Source organism: Hemibagrus wyckioides, linkage group LG01, assembly GCF_019097595.1.
Source record: "Hemibagrus wyckioides isolate EC202008001 linkage group LG01, SWU_Hwy_1.0, whole genome shotgun sequence".
Taxonomy (NCBI): domain Eukaryota; kingdom Metazoa; phylum Chordata; class Actinopteri; order Siluriformes; family Bagridae; genus Hemibagrus; species Hemibagrus wyckioides.
The window spans coordinates 31,828,280-31,844,544 of record NC_080710.1 but is presented as its reverse complement, the minus strand read 5'-3'; the positions used below and the strand labels follow the sequence as shown (position 1 = coordinate 31,844,544).

The following is a 16,265-nucleotide window of genomic DNA, read 5'->3' as shown; positions in this document are numbered from 1 at the left end:
TCTGATTATAACAGTGTGGTCTGATTATAACACTGTAGTCTGATTGGTTGTAGCAGTATTAAACATGAACATCTGTTGTCTGATTGGTTATCGTGTCAATGTGGGCGGGGTCTGTGGTCCTCCTAGTGGACTTCTGGCACCAGGTTTTTCCAGGCTGTCATTGTGCTAATTGTAGTGTAATTAAAAGCTTATTAATGATATATAAACAAACGTAATAATCAGTCAGGTCATGTGACTCTCAGGGAGCTTCAGCTACTCGAAATTCCAGGATGATCTGGGTGACAGAGAAACCTCAGCCACTCATACAGTACTGTGTGTTAGTGCTAACAGATGGGGAGGGAGGCGATCATCACAGCGTGTGTGTGTGTGTGTGTGTTTACGTGTGTGAGTGTGTGTTTACGTGTGTGTGTGTGTGTGTGTGAGGAAGCAGCGTGTGTTCCAGCAGAGCGAGAGTGATAACGAGCCACGGCGTGTGAGCTTTAATCTGAGCCTGAGCCTTATCTGTTCCTGTATCACGGCCGGCTCGATACACTCATTCACTCACTCACACACACACACACACACACACACACACACACACACTCATGTCTCTCTCTTCTCTGTCTGTCTCCTGTGTGAAAATGGGATGACAAATTGTGCCAACGACATGCTGATGAGTAAAATTTAGCCGACGCTCACATCATCTGACTTCCTGCTTTTTTAGCCGAATGGAGCGTAGCGTCTCGCACACCACGCCTCACCCTGTTTGGGTTTGATTCCTAAAATATTTTCATCAGATGTGAGCCGTTTATTCTCAGCGCCATGCTCTGATTATACACCCGAGAGTTCGATATGATACTAATGATGTGATAAATTTAAGAATGAATATTGATATTAGCTTAGCGTTAACCTAACGAGCTAGCTAAAACCTCCACTTATCCAGATCACTTAAATCCAGGAGGTGAGGATGGTTTTTAGTCACGATCTGGAATAAGAAGAAAAATAAGTTCATAAATTTCACCAGAACCATTCCCTCTTAGCCGAGCTAAGCTTGGGGCATTTGTGGAGAAAACCTAGCAAGTATGAGGAAACTAGTAAATAAAATAACTTAAATAAACTTAGCATGTAAGAGTTAACCTAGAGAGTTAAACTTAGCTGAATGTGTGAAAGCTAACGTAGCAACCCAACATAGTGTGTGAAAGCTAATCTAGCAAGTGAAACCTTACGTAGTATCTAGTGAATAAAACCTATCTGTGTGTGAAAACAAACCTAAAGAATGAAATCTAACCTACTGAGCGAAAGCTAAACTACTGAGTAAAAGCTAACTTATGAAGTGAAAGCTAACTTATAGAGTAAAAGCTAACTTATAAAGTGAAAGCTAACTTATAGAGTAAAAGCTAACTTATAGAGTAAAAGCTAACTTATAGAGTAAAAGCTAACTTATAGAGTGAAAGCTACCTTATAAGTGAAAGCTAACTTATAGAGTAAAAGCTAACTTATAGAGTGAAAGCTACCTTATAAGTGAAAGCTAACTTATAGAGTAAAAGCTAACTTATAGAGTGAAAGCTACCTTATAAGTGAAAGCTACCTTATAAGTGAAAGCTAACTTATAGAGCAAAAGCCAACTTATAAAGTGATAGCCAACTTATAAAGTGAAAGCTAACTTATAAAGTGAAAGCTAACTTATAGAGTGAAAGCTAACTTATAGAGCAAAAGCTAACTAATAGAGCGAAAGCTAACTTATAAAGTGAAAGCTAACTTATAGAGCAAAAGCTAACTTATAGAGCAAAAGCTAACTAATAGAGCGAAAGCTAACTAATAGAGCGAAAGCTAACTTATAGAGCGAAAGCTAACTTATAGAGTGAAAGCTAACTTATAGAGTGAAAGCTAACTTATAAAGTGAAAGCTAACTTATAGAGTAAAAGCTAACTTATAGAGTAAAAGCTAACTTATAGAGTAAAAGCTACCTTATAAGTGAAAGCTAACTTATAGAGTAAAAGCTAACTTATAGAGTGAAAGCTACCTTATAAGTGAAAGCTACCTTATAAGTGAAAGCTAACTTATAGAGCAAAAGCCAACTTATAAAGTGATAGCCAACTTATAAAGTGAAAGCTAACTTATAGAGTGAAAGCTAACTTATAGAGTAAAAGCTAACTTATAGAGTAAAAGCTACCTTATAAGTGAAAGCTAACTTATAGAGTAAAAGCTAACTTATAGAGTAAAAGCTACCTTATAAGTGAAAGCTAACTTATAGAGTGAAAGCTAACTTATAGAGTGAAAGCTAACTTATAGAGTGAAAGCTAACTTATAGAGTGAAAGCTAACTTATAAAGTGAAAGCTAACTTATAGAGTAAAAGCTAACTTATAGAGTAAAAGCTAACTTATAGAGTAAAAGCTACCTTATAAGTGAAAGCTAACTTATAGAGTAAAAGCTAACTTATAGAGTGAAAGCTACCTTATAAGTGAAAGCTACCTTATAAGTGAAAGCTAACTTATAGAGCAAAAGCCAACTTATAAAGTGATAGCCAACTTATAAAGTGAAAGCTAACTTATAGAGTGAAAGCTAACTTATAGAGTAAAAGCTAACTTATAGAGTAAAAGCTACCTTATAAGTGAAAGCTAACTTATAGAGTAAAAGCTAACTTATAGAGTAAAAGCTACCTTATAAGTGAAAGCTAACTTATAGAGTAAAAGCTAACTTATAGAGTGAAAGCTACCTTATAAGTGAAAGCTACCTTATAAGTGAAAGCTAACTTATAGAGCAAAAGCCAACTTATAAAGTGATAGCCAACTTATAAAGTGAAAGCTAACTTATAGAGTGAAAGCTAACTTATAGAGCAAAAGCTAACTAATAGAGCGAAAGCTAACTTATAAAGTGAAAGCTAACTTATAGAGCAAAAGCTAACTTATAGAGCAAAAGCTAACTAATAGAGCGAAAGCTAACTAATAGAGCGAAAGCTAACTTATAGAGTGAAAGCTAACTTATAGAGTGAAAGCTAACTTATAGAGTGAAAGCTAACTTATAGAGTAAAAGCTAACTTATAGAGTAAAAGCTAACTTATAGAGTAAAAGCTAACTTATAGAGTAAAAGCTAACTTATAGAGTGAAAGCTACCTTATAAGTGAAAGCTACCTTATAAGTGAAAGCTAACTTATAGAGTAAAAGCTAACTTATAGAGTAAAAGCTACCTTATAAGTGAAAGCTAACTTATAGAGTAAAAGCTAACTTATAGAGTGAAAGCTACCTTATAAGTGAAAGCTAACTTATAGAGCAAAAGCCAACTTATAAAGTGATAGCCAACTTATAAAGTGAAAGCTAACTTATAGAGTGAAAGCTAACTTATAGAGCAAAAGCTAACTAATAGAGCGAAAGCTAACTTATAAAGTGAAAGCTAACTTATAGAGCAAAAGCTAACTTATAGAGCAAAAGCTAACTAATAGAGCGAAAGCTAACTAATAGAGCGAAAGCTAACTTATAGAGTGAAAGCTAACTTATAGAGTGAAAGCTAACTTATAGAGTGAAAGCTAACTTATAAAGTGAAAGCTAACTTATAGAGTAAAAGCTAACTTATAGAGTAAAAGCTAACTTATAGAGTAAAAGCTAACTTATAGAGTGAAAGCTACCTTATAAGTGAAAGCTACCTTATAAGTGAAAGCTAACTTATAGAGCAAAAGCCAACTTATAAAGTGATAGCCAACTTATAAAGTGAAAGCTACCTTATAAGTGAAAGCTACCTTATAAGTGAAAGCTACCTTATAAGTGAAAGCTAACTTATAGAGCAAAAGCCAACTTATAAAGTGATAGCCAACTTATAAAGTGAAAGCTAACTTATAGAGTAAAAGCTAACTTATAGAGTAAAAGCTAACTTATAGAGTAAAAGCTAACTTATAGAGTAAAAGCTAACTTATAGAGTAAAAGCTAACTTATAGAGTAAAAGCTAACTTATAGAGTGAAAGCTACCTTATAAGTGAAAGCTACCTTATAAGTGAAAGCTAACTTATAGAGCAAAAGCCAACTTATAAAGTGATAGCCAACTTATAAAGTGAAAGCTAACTTATAGAGTGAAAGCTAACTTATAGAGTGAAAGCTAACTTATAGAGCAAAAGCTAACTAATAGAGCGAAAGCTAACTTATAAAGTGAAAGCTAACTTATAGAGCAAAAGCTAACTTATAGAGCAAAAGCTAACTAATAGAGCGAAAGCTAACTAATAGAGCGAAAGCTAACTTATAGAGTGAAAGCTAACTTATAGAGTGAAAGCTAACTTATAGAGTGAAACTGAGTGAAAGCTAACTTTGGGAGCCAGTGCTAACCTAGCGCTGGTAGCTACTCTATAACTCAGTAATTTGATGGAGGTTGATTGTGTGCGTCTCACAGGCTGTTGAACAAGTGAGGATATTAAGCCACACCCACTCCTACAGATCTCAGCCCAGTCTGATGTCTCAGCTCAGTGATCCTGACGGCGTATTGCAGCCGGGAAACACAATGCTTAGAACTTTATTTTTATGTGCTATTTTTTAAGAAACCCGCGAGGTGACGACCTCATGCCTTTTTCTCAGCCTCAGAGCGAGATTAGGAATGCGAGGCGAGGCAGGAAAGGTCAATTTTTTTATGAATCTGAGAGACAGCGGTGTTCTATTAACACTCATCACATCCATCACCATGCACATTACATCACGATGGATGGAGAGAATGATTAGATCCACCAGATTTAATAAGAGCAGGGTGTGGGGGCAGATGCACCCGGAGAGACCGGAGGGAGAGACGGAGGGAGAGGTAGAGAAAGGTGGACGGAGAGAGAGAAATGACACCAGTTAGGTGATGAGCTTCATAGAAAGTAATTAATAAACATAATCTCAGTGTGTTAAAGAGGAAAAAAGAGAGGAGGAGAGACAGAGAGAGAGAGGGAGAGGGAGGGAGGGAGAGAGAGAGAGAGAGAGAGAGAGAGAAAGTAGGGGGAGAGATAATAATAATAATAATAATAATAATAATAATAATAATAGTAGGGAAATAAAAATGTATCTTTAACTAGAATAAAAAAATAAAACAATAAAAGTGAACCAAAATGTTAATAGAAAAAACAAATATTAAATATTTTAACAATTTTATAAAAATATTTCGAGTCATTGTACATTAGGGAAAAGGAATATTTTTTTTAAACTTAGAACATCTACCAAAAATGTATTAAAAAATAATAATATAATGAAAATAAAACAACAAATATTATTTTTTGAAGTACAAAATTAATAAATTTTATTTAAAATAAAATGCAAAAAAATTTAGTAAGTAAAAAAAAATAAAAAAATAAAAAAATATTAAATAATAGCACACATACCCCTATGTGTGTGTGTGTGTGTGTGTGTGTGATGGGACTGATTAACCAGCACTAAACTCCATTAGCCAGTCCCTCCAGTCTCTCTCTGTCTCTCTCTCTCCCACACACACACACACACACACACACACGAGGTCGTGTTCATTCACAGTGAGTGTGAGGGCTGATTATAAGCTGAATGACTCGCACATTAATTCACTTTTCTTCACTCTTTTGTTCCTGCGCTCTTTTACGATGCGAGCGCTCGAATTACACGCCTGATAAAAAACAATTCTACTTCCCTTTTATTTGTCTAATTGCAGTCGTTCCCTTAAAGTGCGATAAAAGGACAATTAGTGTTTTAACAGCGTGCCGTAAACGCGAGCTGACAGGGAATCATTTCAGCTTAATTACACATGAAGATACGGAGACAGCAAACAAACAGCAGAGACACCGACAGTTCAATCAGAGCAGGCGGCATGAGCGTGACTTTAACAGCGGTGTGTGATTTACAGAGCTGCCAGAGATGAACACCCCCCACTTCAGCAACATCATCACACTCTGATTAACTAGTACACTTACAGTAACACTCACTCCTCCATCTCAAACAACCCGGGCCGAGACAGGCGATGGCCGAGAAATAACAAATCCCGAATCCAAAATAAATAAATAAATAAATAAATTAAATAAATCCGGAAACACAATAACGAATCCAAAATAAATAAATAAATCTGGAAACACAAAATAACAAATTAAAAAAAAACAAATGTATCAATCCAGAAACAGAATAACAAATCCAAAAAATAAAAAATCCAGAAACAAAATAACAAATCCAATAAATAAATAAATAAATAAACAAACAAACAAATCCAAAAAAATAAATGAATAAGAACAAATAAGAAAACACAATAACAAATCTAAAATAAATCTAAATAAATAAATAAATCAAAACAAAATAACAAATTAAATTTTTTTTAAAAAAAATCTGGAAACAAACAAACAAAAAGATCCGGAAACAAAATAACAAATCCAAAAAAAAAAATCTGGAAACAAAATAACAAATCCAAAAAATTATATAAATCCGGAAACACAATAAAAATTCTGGAAACAAAATAACAAACCCGGAAAGACCATATCAAATCCAAAAAAAAAAAAGTAAATCTGGAAACACAATAACAAATCCAAAAACACAAGGACAATTCCAACAACGCGGAAAAGGTAGGTATGGTTAGTGAATGGAATTCTTCCCTCTGATTGGACGAGACATCTGTCACTCAGGATATACAGGAAGTAGGAAATCAGAGGGAAAAATTCCATTCACAAACTATTCCTACCTTTTCCAGTTTGTCTGAATACATACACAGATTTGTTATGATGTTTTTTTCTGCTATGGAAGGAGTCTCCAGTGTCAGAGGTTTCACAACATCTTCAAAATAAAAGTTTTTTTTATCTTATTAGCTTCATAAAATTGAAAGGAGCCTGCTAAGGGAACCACTGTTTTATTAAATGTAACTACAAATAGATAAAAAGTATTATCAAGTTTTAGTTCTTCCATGTAATTTTTTTTTAAACAAAATCTAAAATTTAGTTCTAATTCAAAACTTCTGATGCTCTCTAATCTTACTGAAACGTAACCATGACAACGATACAGTATTGACACAATGCTGTATGTTTTTTCTGATATTTTATGCATTAGAGAATGATACTAAACAAACAAACAAAAAACTTTACAAATTTATACTAAATATATTTTTAATGATTTGTCCTTTATTTCAGCGAAACATTTTTACAATATATATATATATTTTTTTAAATTTTGGAGTGTTTACAATTTATATTGATATATTTAACAAATTTTACTACTTATTTTGTTATATTTTATAATTTGTATTATTGATGTTATTTTAAAATTTTCTTTTACAATTAATCTTTTTATAATTTTCCGATTTTAACAATTTATTTTGTTAGATTTGATATTTTTTACTACTGATTTTATTGCATTTTATCAATTGTTCTATTGATATTTTAATTGTAATTTGTTCTATTTATATTCTATTGATTTGTGGACATTTTAGAATTTTTAGAATTTATTTTGTTGTTATTTTGCAATTTATTTTACAATTAATCTTATATTTTGCGATTCGACAATTTATTTTGTTAAATTTTACACTTTTTAATATTAATATTGTCACATTTTACAATGTCTACTAATAATATTGTTACATTTATAATTTCTACAATTTATTTTGTTAGATTTTAAAATGTCTACTAAGAATATTGTTATATTTATAATCTTTATAATAATATATATAATAATCTTTATAATATTTATAATATTTACTATCTATTTTATTCTTATTTTATCTTAATGTATTCCAATGAACATTGTTACACTTCATCGTTTTTACTATTAATATTATTTGCATAGAATAAATGATTGACATGCTGCAGTGCCTGGCAAAAAACATGGCAACCACATATTGTGCTGGTAACACATGCCAAATAATATAATGACCTTATTTTATATTTCTCAGAAATTTAAAAACGTGTGTAATAATGAGATAAGTGTTGACACTGTTGATCACATGACCTACAGTTTCGTTGTGCTGAACAGGAAGTTGTGAGCCAATAAGGAAAGAGGGACGAGTAACAAGTGCAAACAATTCTCAGAAAGTGTGAGGGTTCGTAAGAACAGGAAGAGGAAGAAAGGACCAGCATGAGGGGTCAACAGGGTCATACTGGGGTTGGATGGAAAAAGACTTCTTTCAGAGTCTAGCACTCTCCATCCTGCCCTCACACACCTCGGTTCTCTCTTTTGTACTGTGTGTGTGTGTGTGTGTGTTGGTTGCCATCAGGTTCCAGATATGATGTTACTATAGTAACTTTTATGTATGTAACCTCATGGATTTGGCCTCTATTAAGCAAGTCATCGTTTAGCTACATAAACGGCGCGTAAACAACATTTTCCTTTTCAAATCTCACCCTACGAGACCTTTCATATACTGTAGGCGAGGACCTAATTCCATTTGGGTGTCATGTGGAGCTGTGTGTGTGTGTGTGTGTCTGTCTGTGTGTGTGTGTGTGATGGATAGCTATGGACAGGAATGGCGTGTGTAATGTGAAAGCCACGGATCACATTCTCTTTGATGGCCTCTTTGAAATGCGAGATTTCTCAGCTAGGTGGATAAGACCCCCAAGTGGTCTCCCTCTCCCTCTCTTTCTCTCTCTCTCTCTCTCTCTGTCTGTTGTTCTATTCCCTTGTCGCATTCTCACTCTCTGCCTCTTTTCTTTTCTCTGCTTTTTCCTCAGTACGACGGACAGGAAGAGGAGGATGATTGACAGAAAGCAAAGCTGAGACGGCTGTCCATCAAAAGTATTGGCCCTCAGAAGACGACCGGTATCAGACGTCTCCCTCTACCTTTCTTTCTCTCTCTCTTTGTTTATCGCCCTCGGTTCTCCCAGAGGATTCATATAAAGAGTAGAAGAAGCTGGCATGTTCCCTTACCTTCGGCACCCTCAGCTCGCAAACACTCGGATTATTTGGTAAACTCCTTGAAAAACGCGTCCACACACACTCTCTCTGTATCCATATTTGCTCGGTCTGTCCATCCGCGTTCAGGCAGCCATGCGCGTGTGGTTGATGGTGACCCTCCAGGCGGCCTGGCCGTGTTTTTTTGGACTGGCCATGCAACACTACCCCACCACGTGGGGTCACTACGACATGTGCAAGTCGCAGGTTTACACGGACGATGGACTCACCTGGGATTACATGGCCTGCCAGCCCGAGGCTGCCGACATGACAAAGTTCCTAAAAGTGACTCTCGACCCTCCAGACATCACCTGTGGAGACCCGCCTGAGACCTACTGTGCCCTGGTGAGTGTGTGGTGGGGTAAACGGTGGTTGGGGGAGGGGGCAGATTGCATAGTCACGGTACCGCTTAGTGCACTATAAAGTGTGTGAGAGTGCTTGTTGTTTTTTTCCAAGAAATCAGTTTTCACTGAAACAACTTGACAAATGGACTGTGAGATGATGATGTAGAAGAGAAATATGCTGTCCTGACTGAACAAGTCATTTTGTTGTTGCTTCAGTATATTAGCAGCGGGCATGAGTACAATCCACTGACAGGAAAGATCGATCAAACTTTTTCTCTTTTATCTTGGAACTTCATCAAATCCATTTTACATTGATTGAAGTCCAAACAACAGAACGGAAAACCTTCCAGAACCTGAGCCATGTCTTCATTTAAAGCTTTATAATTGGTTACAGGGGCAGTGAGTCCAGCAGTCCAGCTGATCCCATGTTGGGTAGGTTGAGGGCAAGAAGTGCAGTCTGATTGGTTACTGTTTGTAAGAACTTAAACCTAGTGATTATTGATGATCCCAGTATTGGGCAGGGGATGTATCATTTCTTATAGCGAGATTTTTGTTGGGAACTGTGATCTGATTGGCTATAGCTGTATTATGGGCGGGATATGTAGTACATGTGGCTACAGCTGTATTGTGGGCGTGATCTGTAGTCTATTTGGTTACAGTTGTACTGTGGGTGGGATCTGCAGTTGATGGGCAGTAACTTTTACTTTTAACTACTTATAGCTGTATTGTGGGTGGGAACTCTTGTCTGATTGGATAAATCACATTGTGGGTGGGTAAGAATGCTTGCCTGGCTAGAGCTGTTTTATAGAAGATATCTAGAGTCCACTTGATTTACATTTTCTGAATCTACAGTTTCTTTGGTTACAGCTGTGTTGTGGGCGGGAACTACAGTCTGATTGGCTACAGCTGTGTTGTGGGCAGGATCTACAGTATGATTGGCTACAGCTGTGCTGTGGGCAGGAACTGCAGTCTGATTGGTTACAGCTGTGCTGTGGGCGGGAACTGCAGTCTGATTGGTTTCAGTAATATAGTGGGTGGGAACTACAGTCTGATTGGTTTCAGTAATATAGTGGGTGGGAGCTACAGTCTGATTGGTTACGTCATCATTGTACTTGGTTATGTTCTATAAAATGCTTTTTATTTAAGGAATGTGAAGGAATGAGGAGAGAGGAGGCTTTTGGATTAAGTATATAAACTGAAGTCTTTTATTTTGCCGCGAGATGTGAGCCATAATTTACAATGTAAATTGTCCAATAATACAAAATAGTACGATAATAAGAACCACAAATACAAAAGTAACCATTTTACTTTAATTAACAATAAAAGTACAAATAAAATCCTTACACTGTTATGGCTTTCTATAAATATTAGTATCTGTAAGTGGCTCTACTTTAAAGTGATGCTTCAGTGAGCAACAAGATCACCTCTGATGTATACATTTAACCTCCATTTCTTTCTTTTCTTTTATTCTTTCTCCACTTCTGCTCATGCTTTTATTTATTTTGCACCTAACAGCGCTGCGTTATCTGTACTGCACACATGTGGCGTTTCATCACCACACACCATACAGGATCTAATGATATTTAAGTATGTATGTTACAGCAGCACGCAGTCAGGGGCAGCCGGGATTCTGACACGTTGTTTTGTGTTATCTAATATACTTCCAGTGCATATATTCCCTTCTCATAATGTAACTCTAAACATATATATATATATATATATATATATATATATATATATATATATATATATATATATATATATATATATATATATATACATAAAGGTTACATAAAATATACATGAGGTTCTATATATAAACGCTGCTCCGAACTCTCATGCTCGGGTCAGATGATACAAAAATAGAAGTAGTCTTTGGCAATAATTCAGTTTGTCATTGCTGTACAGAAGGGTTGTGTGTATGATCTGAAGAACATCATCATCCCCACAGTGAAGCACGGGGGTGGGAGCATCAGCATCAACATCGCGGCGTAGAGCTGCTTCTCTGAACGCAGTGCAGGGGCATCAGACACCATAGAAGGAAACAAGACTGGAGCAATGTCCCTGGATATATTAGAGGAGAATTCAATATCATCAGCCATGAAACTGAGTCTGTGAAGATCACGACCCCAAACACACAGCAACAATAACAGTCTGTAGTGAAAAGTCAGTAAGTCCATCAGATGGAACTTTCTAACCTGAAGATGATTTGATGAAAATTTATCCTTGATGCTGTTAAACACTTCTTCTGTAGAAGCATCGAAGAACTGGGCGGGAACTGCAGTCTGATTACAGCTGTGTTGTGGGCAGGAACTACAGTCTGATTGATTACAGCTGTGTTGTGGGCAGGAACTACAGTCTACAGTCTCAGAACTACAGTCTGACTGGCCCCTGAGCAAGGCCCTCAACCCTCAGGGCCTTCAACCACTGCTCAGTTAGTGAAAGTCTAGACTCATATTATATCAGACTCGTAGAGATCAGATCATTCATCTGTCTCATAAGTGTATGGGATTTACAGTGTGATTGGTTACAGCTGTGTTGTGGGCAGGAACTACAGTCTGATTAGTTACAGCTGTGTTGTGGGTGGGAACTGCAGTCTGATTGTTTATAGCTGTGTTGTGGGTGGGGACTATAGACTGATTAGTTACAGCTGTGTTGTGGGCGGGATCTACAGTCTGATTGGTTACAGCTGTGTTGTTGGCAGGAGCTACAGTCTGATTGGCTACAGCTGTGTTGTGTGCGGGATCTACAGTATGATTGGCTACAGCTGTGCTGTGGGCAGGAACTGCAGTCTGATTAGTTACAGCTGTGTTGTGGGCGGGATCTACAGTATGATTGGCTACAGCTGTGTTGTGGGCAGGAACTACAGTCTGATTGTTTATAGCTGTGTTGTGGGTGGGGACTATAGACTGATTAGTTACAGCTGTGTTGTGGGCAGGATCTACAGTCTGATTGGTTACAGCTGTGTTGTGGGCGGGAACTGCAGTCTGATTAGTTACAGCTGTGTTGTGGGCGGGAACTGTAAACTGATTAGTTACAGCTGTGTTGTGGGCGGGCCCTACAGTCTGATTGTTTATAGCTGTGTTGTGGGTGGGGACTATAGACTGATTAGTTACAGCTGTGTTGTGGGCGGGATCTACAGTCTGATTGGTTACAGCTGTGTTGTGGGTGGGAACTGTAAACTGATTAGTTACAGCTGTGTTGTGGGCGGGCCCTACAGTCTGATTGTTTATAGCTGTGTTGTGGGTGGGGACTATAGACTGATTAGTTACAGATGTGTTGTGGGCGGGATCTACAGTCTGATTGTTTATAGCTGTGTTGTGGGTGGGGACTATAGACTGATTAGTTACAGCTGTGTTGTGGGCAGGATCTACAGTCTGATTGGCTACAGCTGTGTTGTGGGCAGGAACTACAGTCTGATTGTTTACAGCTGTGTTGTGGGCGGAAACTACAGTCTGATTAGTTACAGCTGTGTTGTGGGTGGGAACTCCAGTCTGATTAGTTACCGCTGTGTTGTGGGCGGGAACTACAGTCTGATTGGTTACAGCTGTGTTGTGGGCAGGAACTATAGTCTGATTGGTTACAGCTGTGTTGTGAGTAGGCACTAAAGTCTGATTGGTTACAGCTGTGTTGTGGGCGGGAACTATAGTCCGATTACAGCTGATTGATCTTCCAGTCTGACACTGCAGGGCCTGTTAGCAAAACTCTTAACTCTTACTCATATTCTGTCTTAATTGTACAGTAAGTTGCTTTTTTATATATAAACATCAGCTAAAAGAGATAAATGTAATTGTTTAGCTTTTTATAGAGTCATATAAATGCCTTAAACAATCAAAAAACACAGCAGGACTGTCTGCTGTCGAATTCCCGCCCACAGAGTTTGATTGACAGGAAAAATGTAAATAAAAACTGTTTTACTTTTAGTTGTAGTGTGGAGATGAATAGCAAAGTTGCAGAATCTGTTCATGAAATATGGTTGTAGCCATACTGTACATGTATCACAAATTAACATGCTAGTCACTCCGCTAGGTTTAGCATTGGTTACCATGGCAACCTGTCTTTAAGGAATTGGAATGCTTGTTGGATTTAAAGCTAATGTTTATATAAATATAAATCTATGCAACCTTTTTATATTGATGAACAGGGAATTTTTCAAATTTTTTTAAACATTATGCCTTTTATACTGAAAAAGGTTGACTGTGTTAAAAGTTCGTTGTTCGTATCACATGGTTCGTATTTTTATAACCGTAGACTTGCTGGATCGCATACAGCACCCAGGGTCAGGGAGGAAGTAGTGAGCATTGACTAGGAAGTGAGCTTGTAACGATGTGATGGATGGTGCCCCCTGGTGGTGTGGAGTGGATAACCTGTCCTGCATAACCATGTTGACAGGATCGTATGGTGAGCATTTCCTGCTGCTGCACCGCCGCATGACCACAGCGTGAACGATACATTACTCCGGACATACAGCTAGAAAAGAAAAAGCACCGAATGAGAATCTGGCGCTTTTAAAAATATTATTTACTCAGCGTAACGAGAGCCGTGCTCGGGCTCATTTATGGAGCGGTTCGAGATGCGATTGGAGAGCTCTTCATTACGCGTGTTTGCGGAGCGCGGTGTCTTTCATTAGCACGAGAAAAGGAGGAGAAGAGCTTTCGGGAAGCTTTGAAGCAGCGGCGATGGCTGTAGAAGCGGCTAATTAGAAAAGTGTCTCTGAAAAAAAGCTTTCCTTCATTTACGCCACTTCACTTTGAAAGTCACAGATGGAAAATGAGAAGTTAGTTTAAGAGTGTGTGTGTGTGTGTGTGTGTTTAACCAATGCTCTCTCAGAGTAAAGGTACTGCACAGGGATTTTTTAATATCTAGTAATATTTTTCTCATCACAGATCTCTTAAAAAAGTCAGAGCTGTATCGACAGACTCAGTTTTACGTATCGTTTCTATAGCAACAGCTCGTTCACAGTAAGACGTATACGACGTATGACGTATCGTTTCTATAGAAACAGCTCGTTCACGGTATGCCGCATACGCCATTTAACGTATCGTTTCTATAGCAACAGCTCGTTCACAGTCAGACGTATACAGTGTATAACGTATCGTTTCTATAGCAACAGCTCGTTCACGGTCAGACGTATATGCCCTATAACGTATCGTTTCTATAGCAACAGCTCGTTCACGGTCAGACGTATATGCCCTATAACGTATCGTTTCTATAGCAACAGCTCGTTCACGGTAAGATGTATACGCCGTATAACGTATCGTTTCTATAGCAACAGCTCGTTCACAGTCAGACGTATACAGTGTATAACGTATCATTTCTATAGCAACAGCTCGTTCACGGTAAGATGTATACGCCGTATAACGTATCGTTTCTATAGCAACAGCTCGTTCACGGTCAGACGTATATGCCCTATAACGTATTGTTTCTATAGCAACAGCTCGTTCACGGTCAGACGTATATGCCCTATAACGTATCGTTTCTATAGCAACAGCTCGTTCACGGTAAGATGTATACGCCGTATAACGTATCGTTTCTATAGCAACAGCTTGTGACGGTCAGATGTATACAGTGGACGCTCCGTTGACACGGATTACAAAAGAGTTGTTTATTGTTTAAAGTTTAAAGCTGCTTTCCATAAGGTTAAACGTAACTATAAATGGACAAGACACACAATCTGTCCTTCTTTAAATATGGAACAGATCTCTGCTGTAAATAAAAAATAATCAACTTCTGTGTCACTTCATCACATTGTTTCATCATTCATTATTTCTATATTCATTTTATTTCTTGCTCTTTTCTGAATCTTTTTTAAGCACCAATAAGCTCACAGAATGCTTGAAGTGTAATAAATTAGGAATTCAGTGATCGATGCTAACTGAAAACGAAATGCTTTCTCAGCCTTTTAAAGGGAATTTCTCGACGTTTCTGAGAGAAATGTTGATATTTCTGTAACGATAATCTCTCTGATCGTTCCACTTTTCGAATAAGACTTACGAGCATGCTAGCTTCAACAACATTAGCCTTCAGGAGCAAACTAAACATAAAGAAGTGTTTTTGTGGCTGTTATTTATTTGAACTGCGTCTGAAATGCTTCTTACTGTACTTCAGGAGTAAAAGAGAAGCAGAGAAAACTGCTGGCACTGACACGGGAGCTAATATCCAGGTCTGAAAAGTGAATTATTCACCTTGTGTTTGCACCGAAATGTGTTTTATTCATGGCATTCATTATTCAGGGCCTGGCCTCGGAGGCGCACATGCCACACTCTGACGGATTAGCGTGGTTAGCAAAGGAAGGCGAAGGCCTGTTAGCGGCTTTGAGCGGGTCAGCGCTTCAATATGCCGCTCTCGATGAACCCTGAAGACCCGCGTCACACTCCAGCGCCGTTCCAGTCGATAAATAAGCCGATCTGAAACGCTAACAAGTGTTCATAGGTGCCGCGCGGGCCACATTTCACGGCCGGCGACTCTGTAATCTCTCCCTCGCTGTGAAATGTGGCAGATTGAAATCAAGCGTGTTGTTGTTTGAAGCGTGTGTGTGTGTATGTGTGTGTGTGTGTGTGTGTGTGTGTGGTTATGGGTTTATTGTCCGTTTGGTGTAAGGGCACATAAAATGGGGCGTGAAACAGCCTTGTTTTCTCGCTCGATCAACTCTCCCAGCCGTTAGCCGACGGAGGCGATGCACTGATTAGGCCACGAGCAGTTTCCTTTATGACGGCTGTATTCTGTCGTTTATTTTAGGAATCAAGTGATGATGAGAGAATTCAATCCTCTCCTCCATCCATCCTCATCGATTTCTGCTCATCCTGTCTCTCTCTCTCTCTCTCTTTTAGTCTTTCTTTCTCTCTCTCTCTCTCTCTTGATTAGTCTTACTGTCTCTTTCTCTCCTTCTTTCTCTTGATTAGTCTCTCTCTCTCTCTCTCTCTCTCTCTCTCTCTCTCTCTCACTTAGTCTTATTGTCTCTCTCTTCTTCATCACTCTATCTCTTTCTCTCTCCTTTTTTCTCTCTGGTTACCATTTCTCTCTCTCTGTTATCCTTCTCTCCCTCTATGTGTCCTTTTTCCATCTCTCTCTGTCTCTCGCTCTCTCTCTTTTTCTCTCTCATTA

General features: G+C 37.9%; 1 protein-coding gene across 6 annotated transcripts in view; it reads left to right on the top strand.

Annotated features, from left to right (window-relative positions):
* Positions 1-16,265, top strand: part of ntng1a (netrin g1a) — a 203,321-nt gene that overhangs the window by 14,175 nt on the left and 172,881 nt on the right. For all 6 annotated transcript variants that reach the window (XM_058389803.1, XM_058387317.1, XM_058385771.1 and 3 more), the window contains exon 2: positions 8,598-9,162. In XM_058389803.1, the coding sequence (XP_058245786.1) occupies positions 8,914-9,162 (249 nt within the window). In that variant the 5' untranslated portion in view covers positions 8,598-8,913. The remainder of the gene's footprint in view (positions 1-8,597; positions 9,163-16,265) is intronic.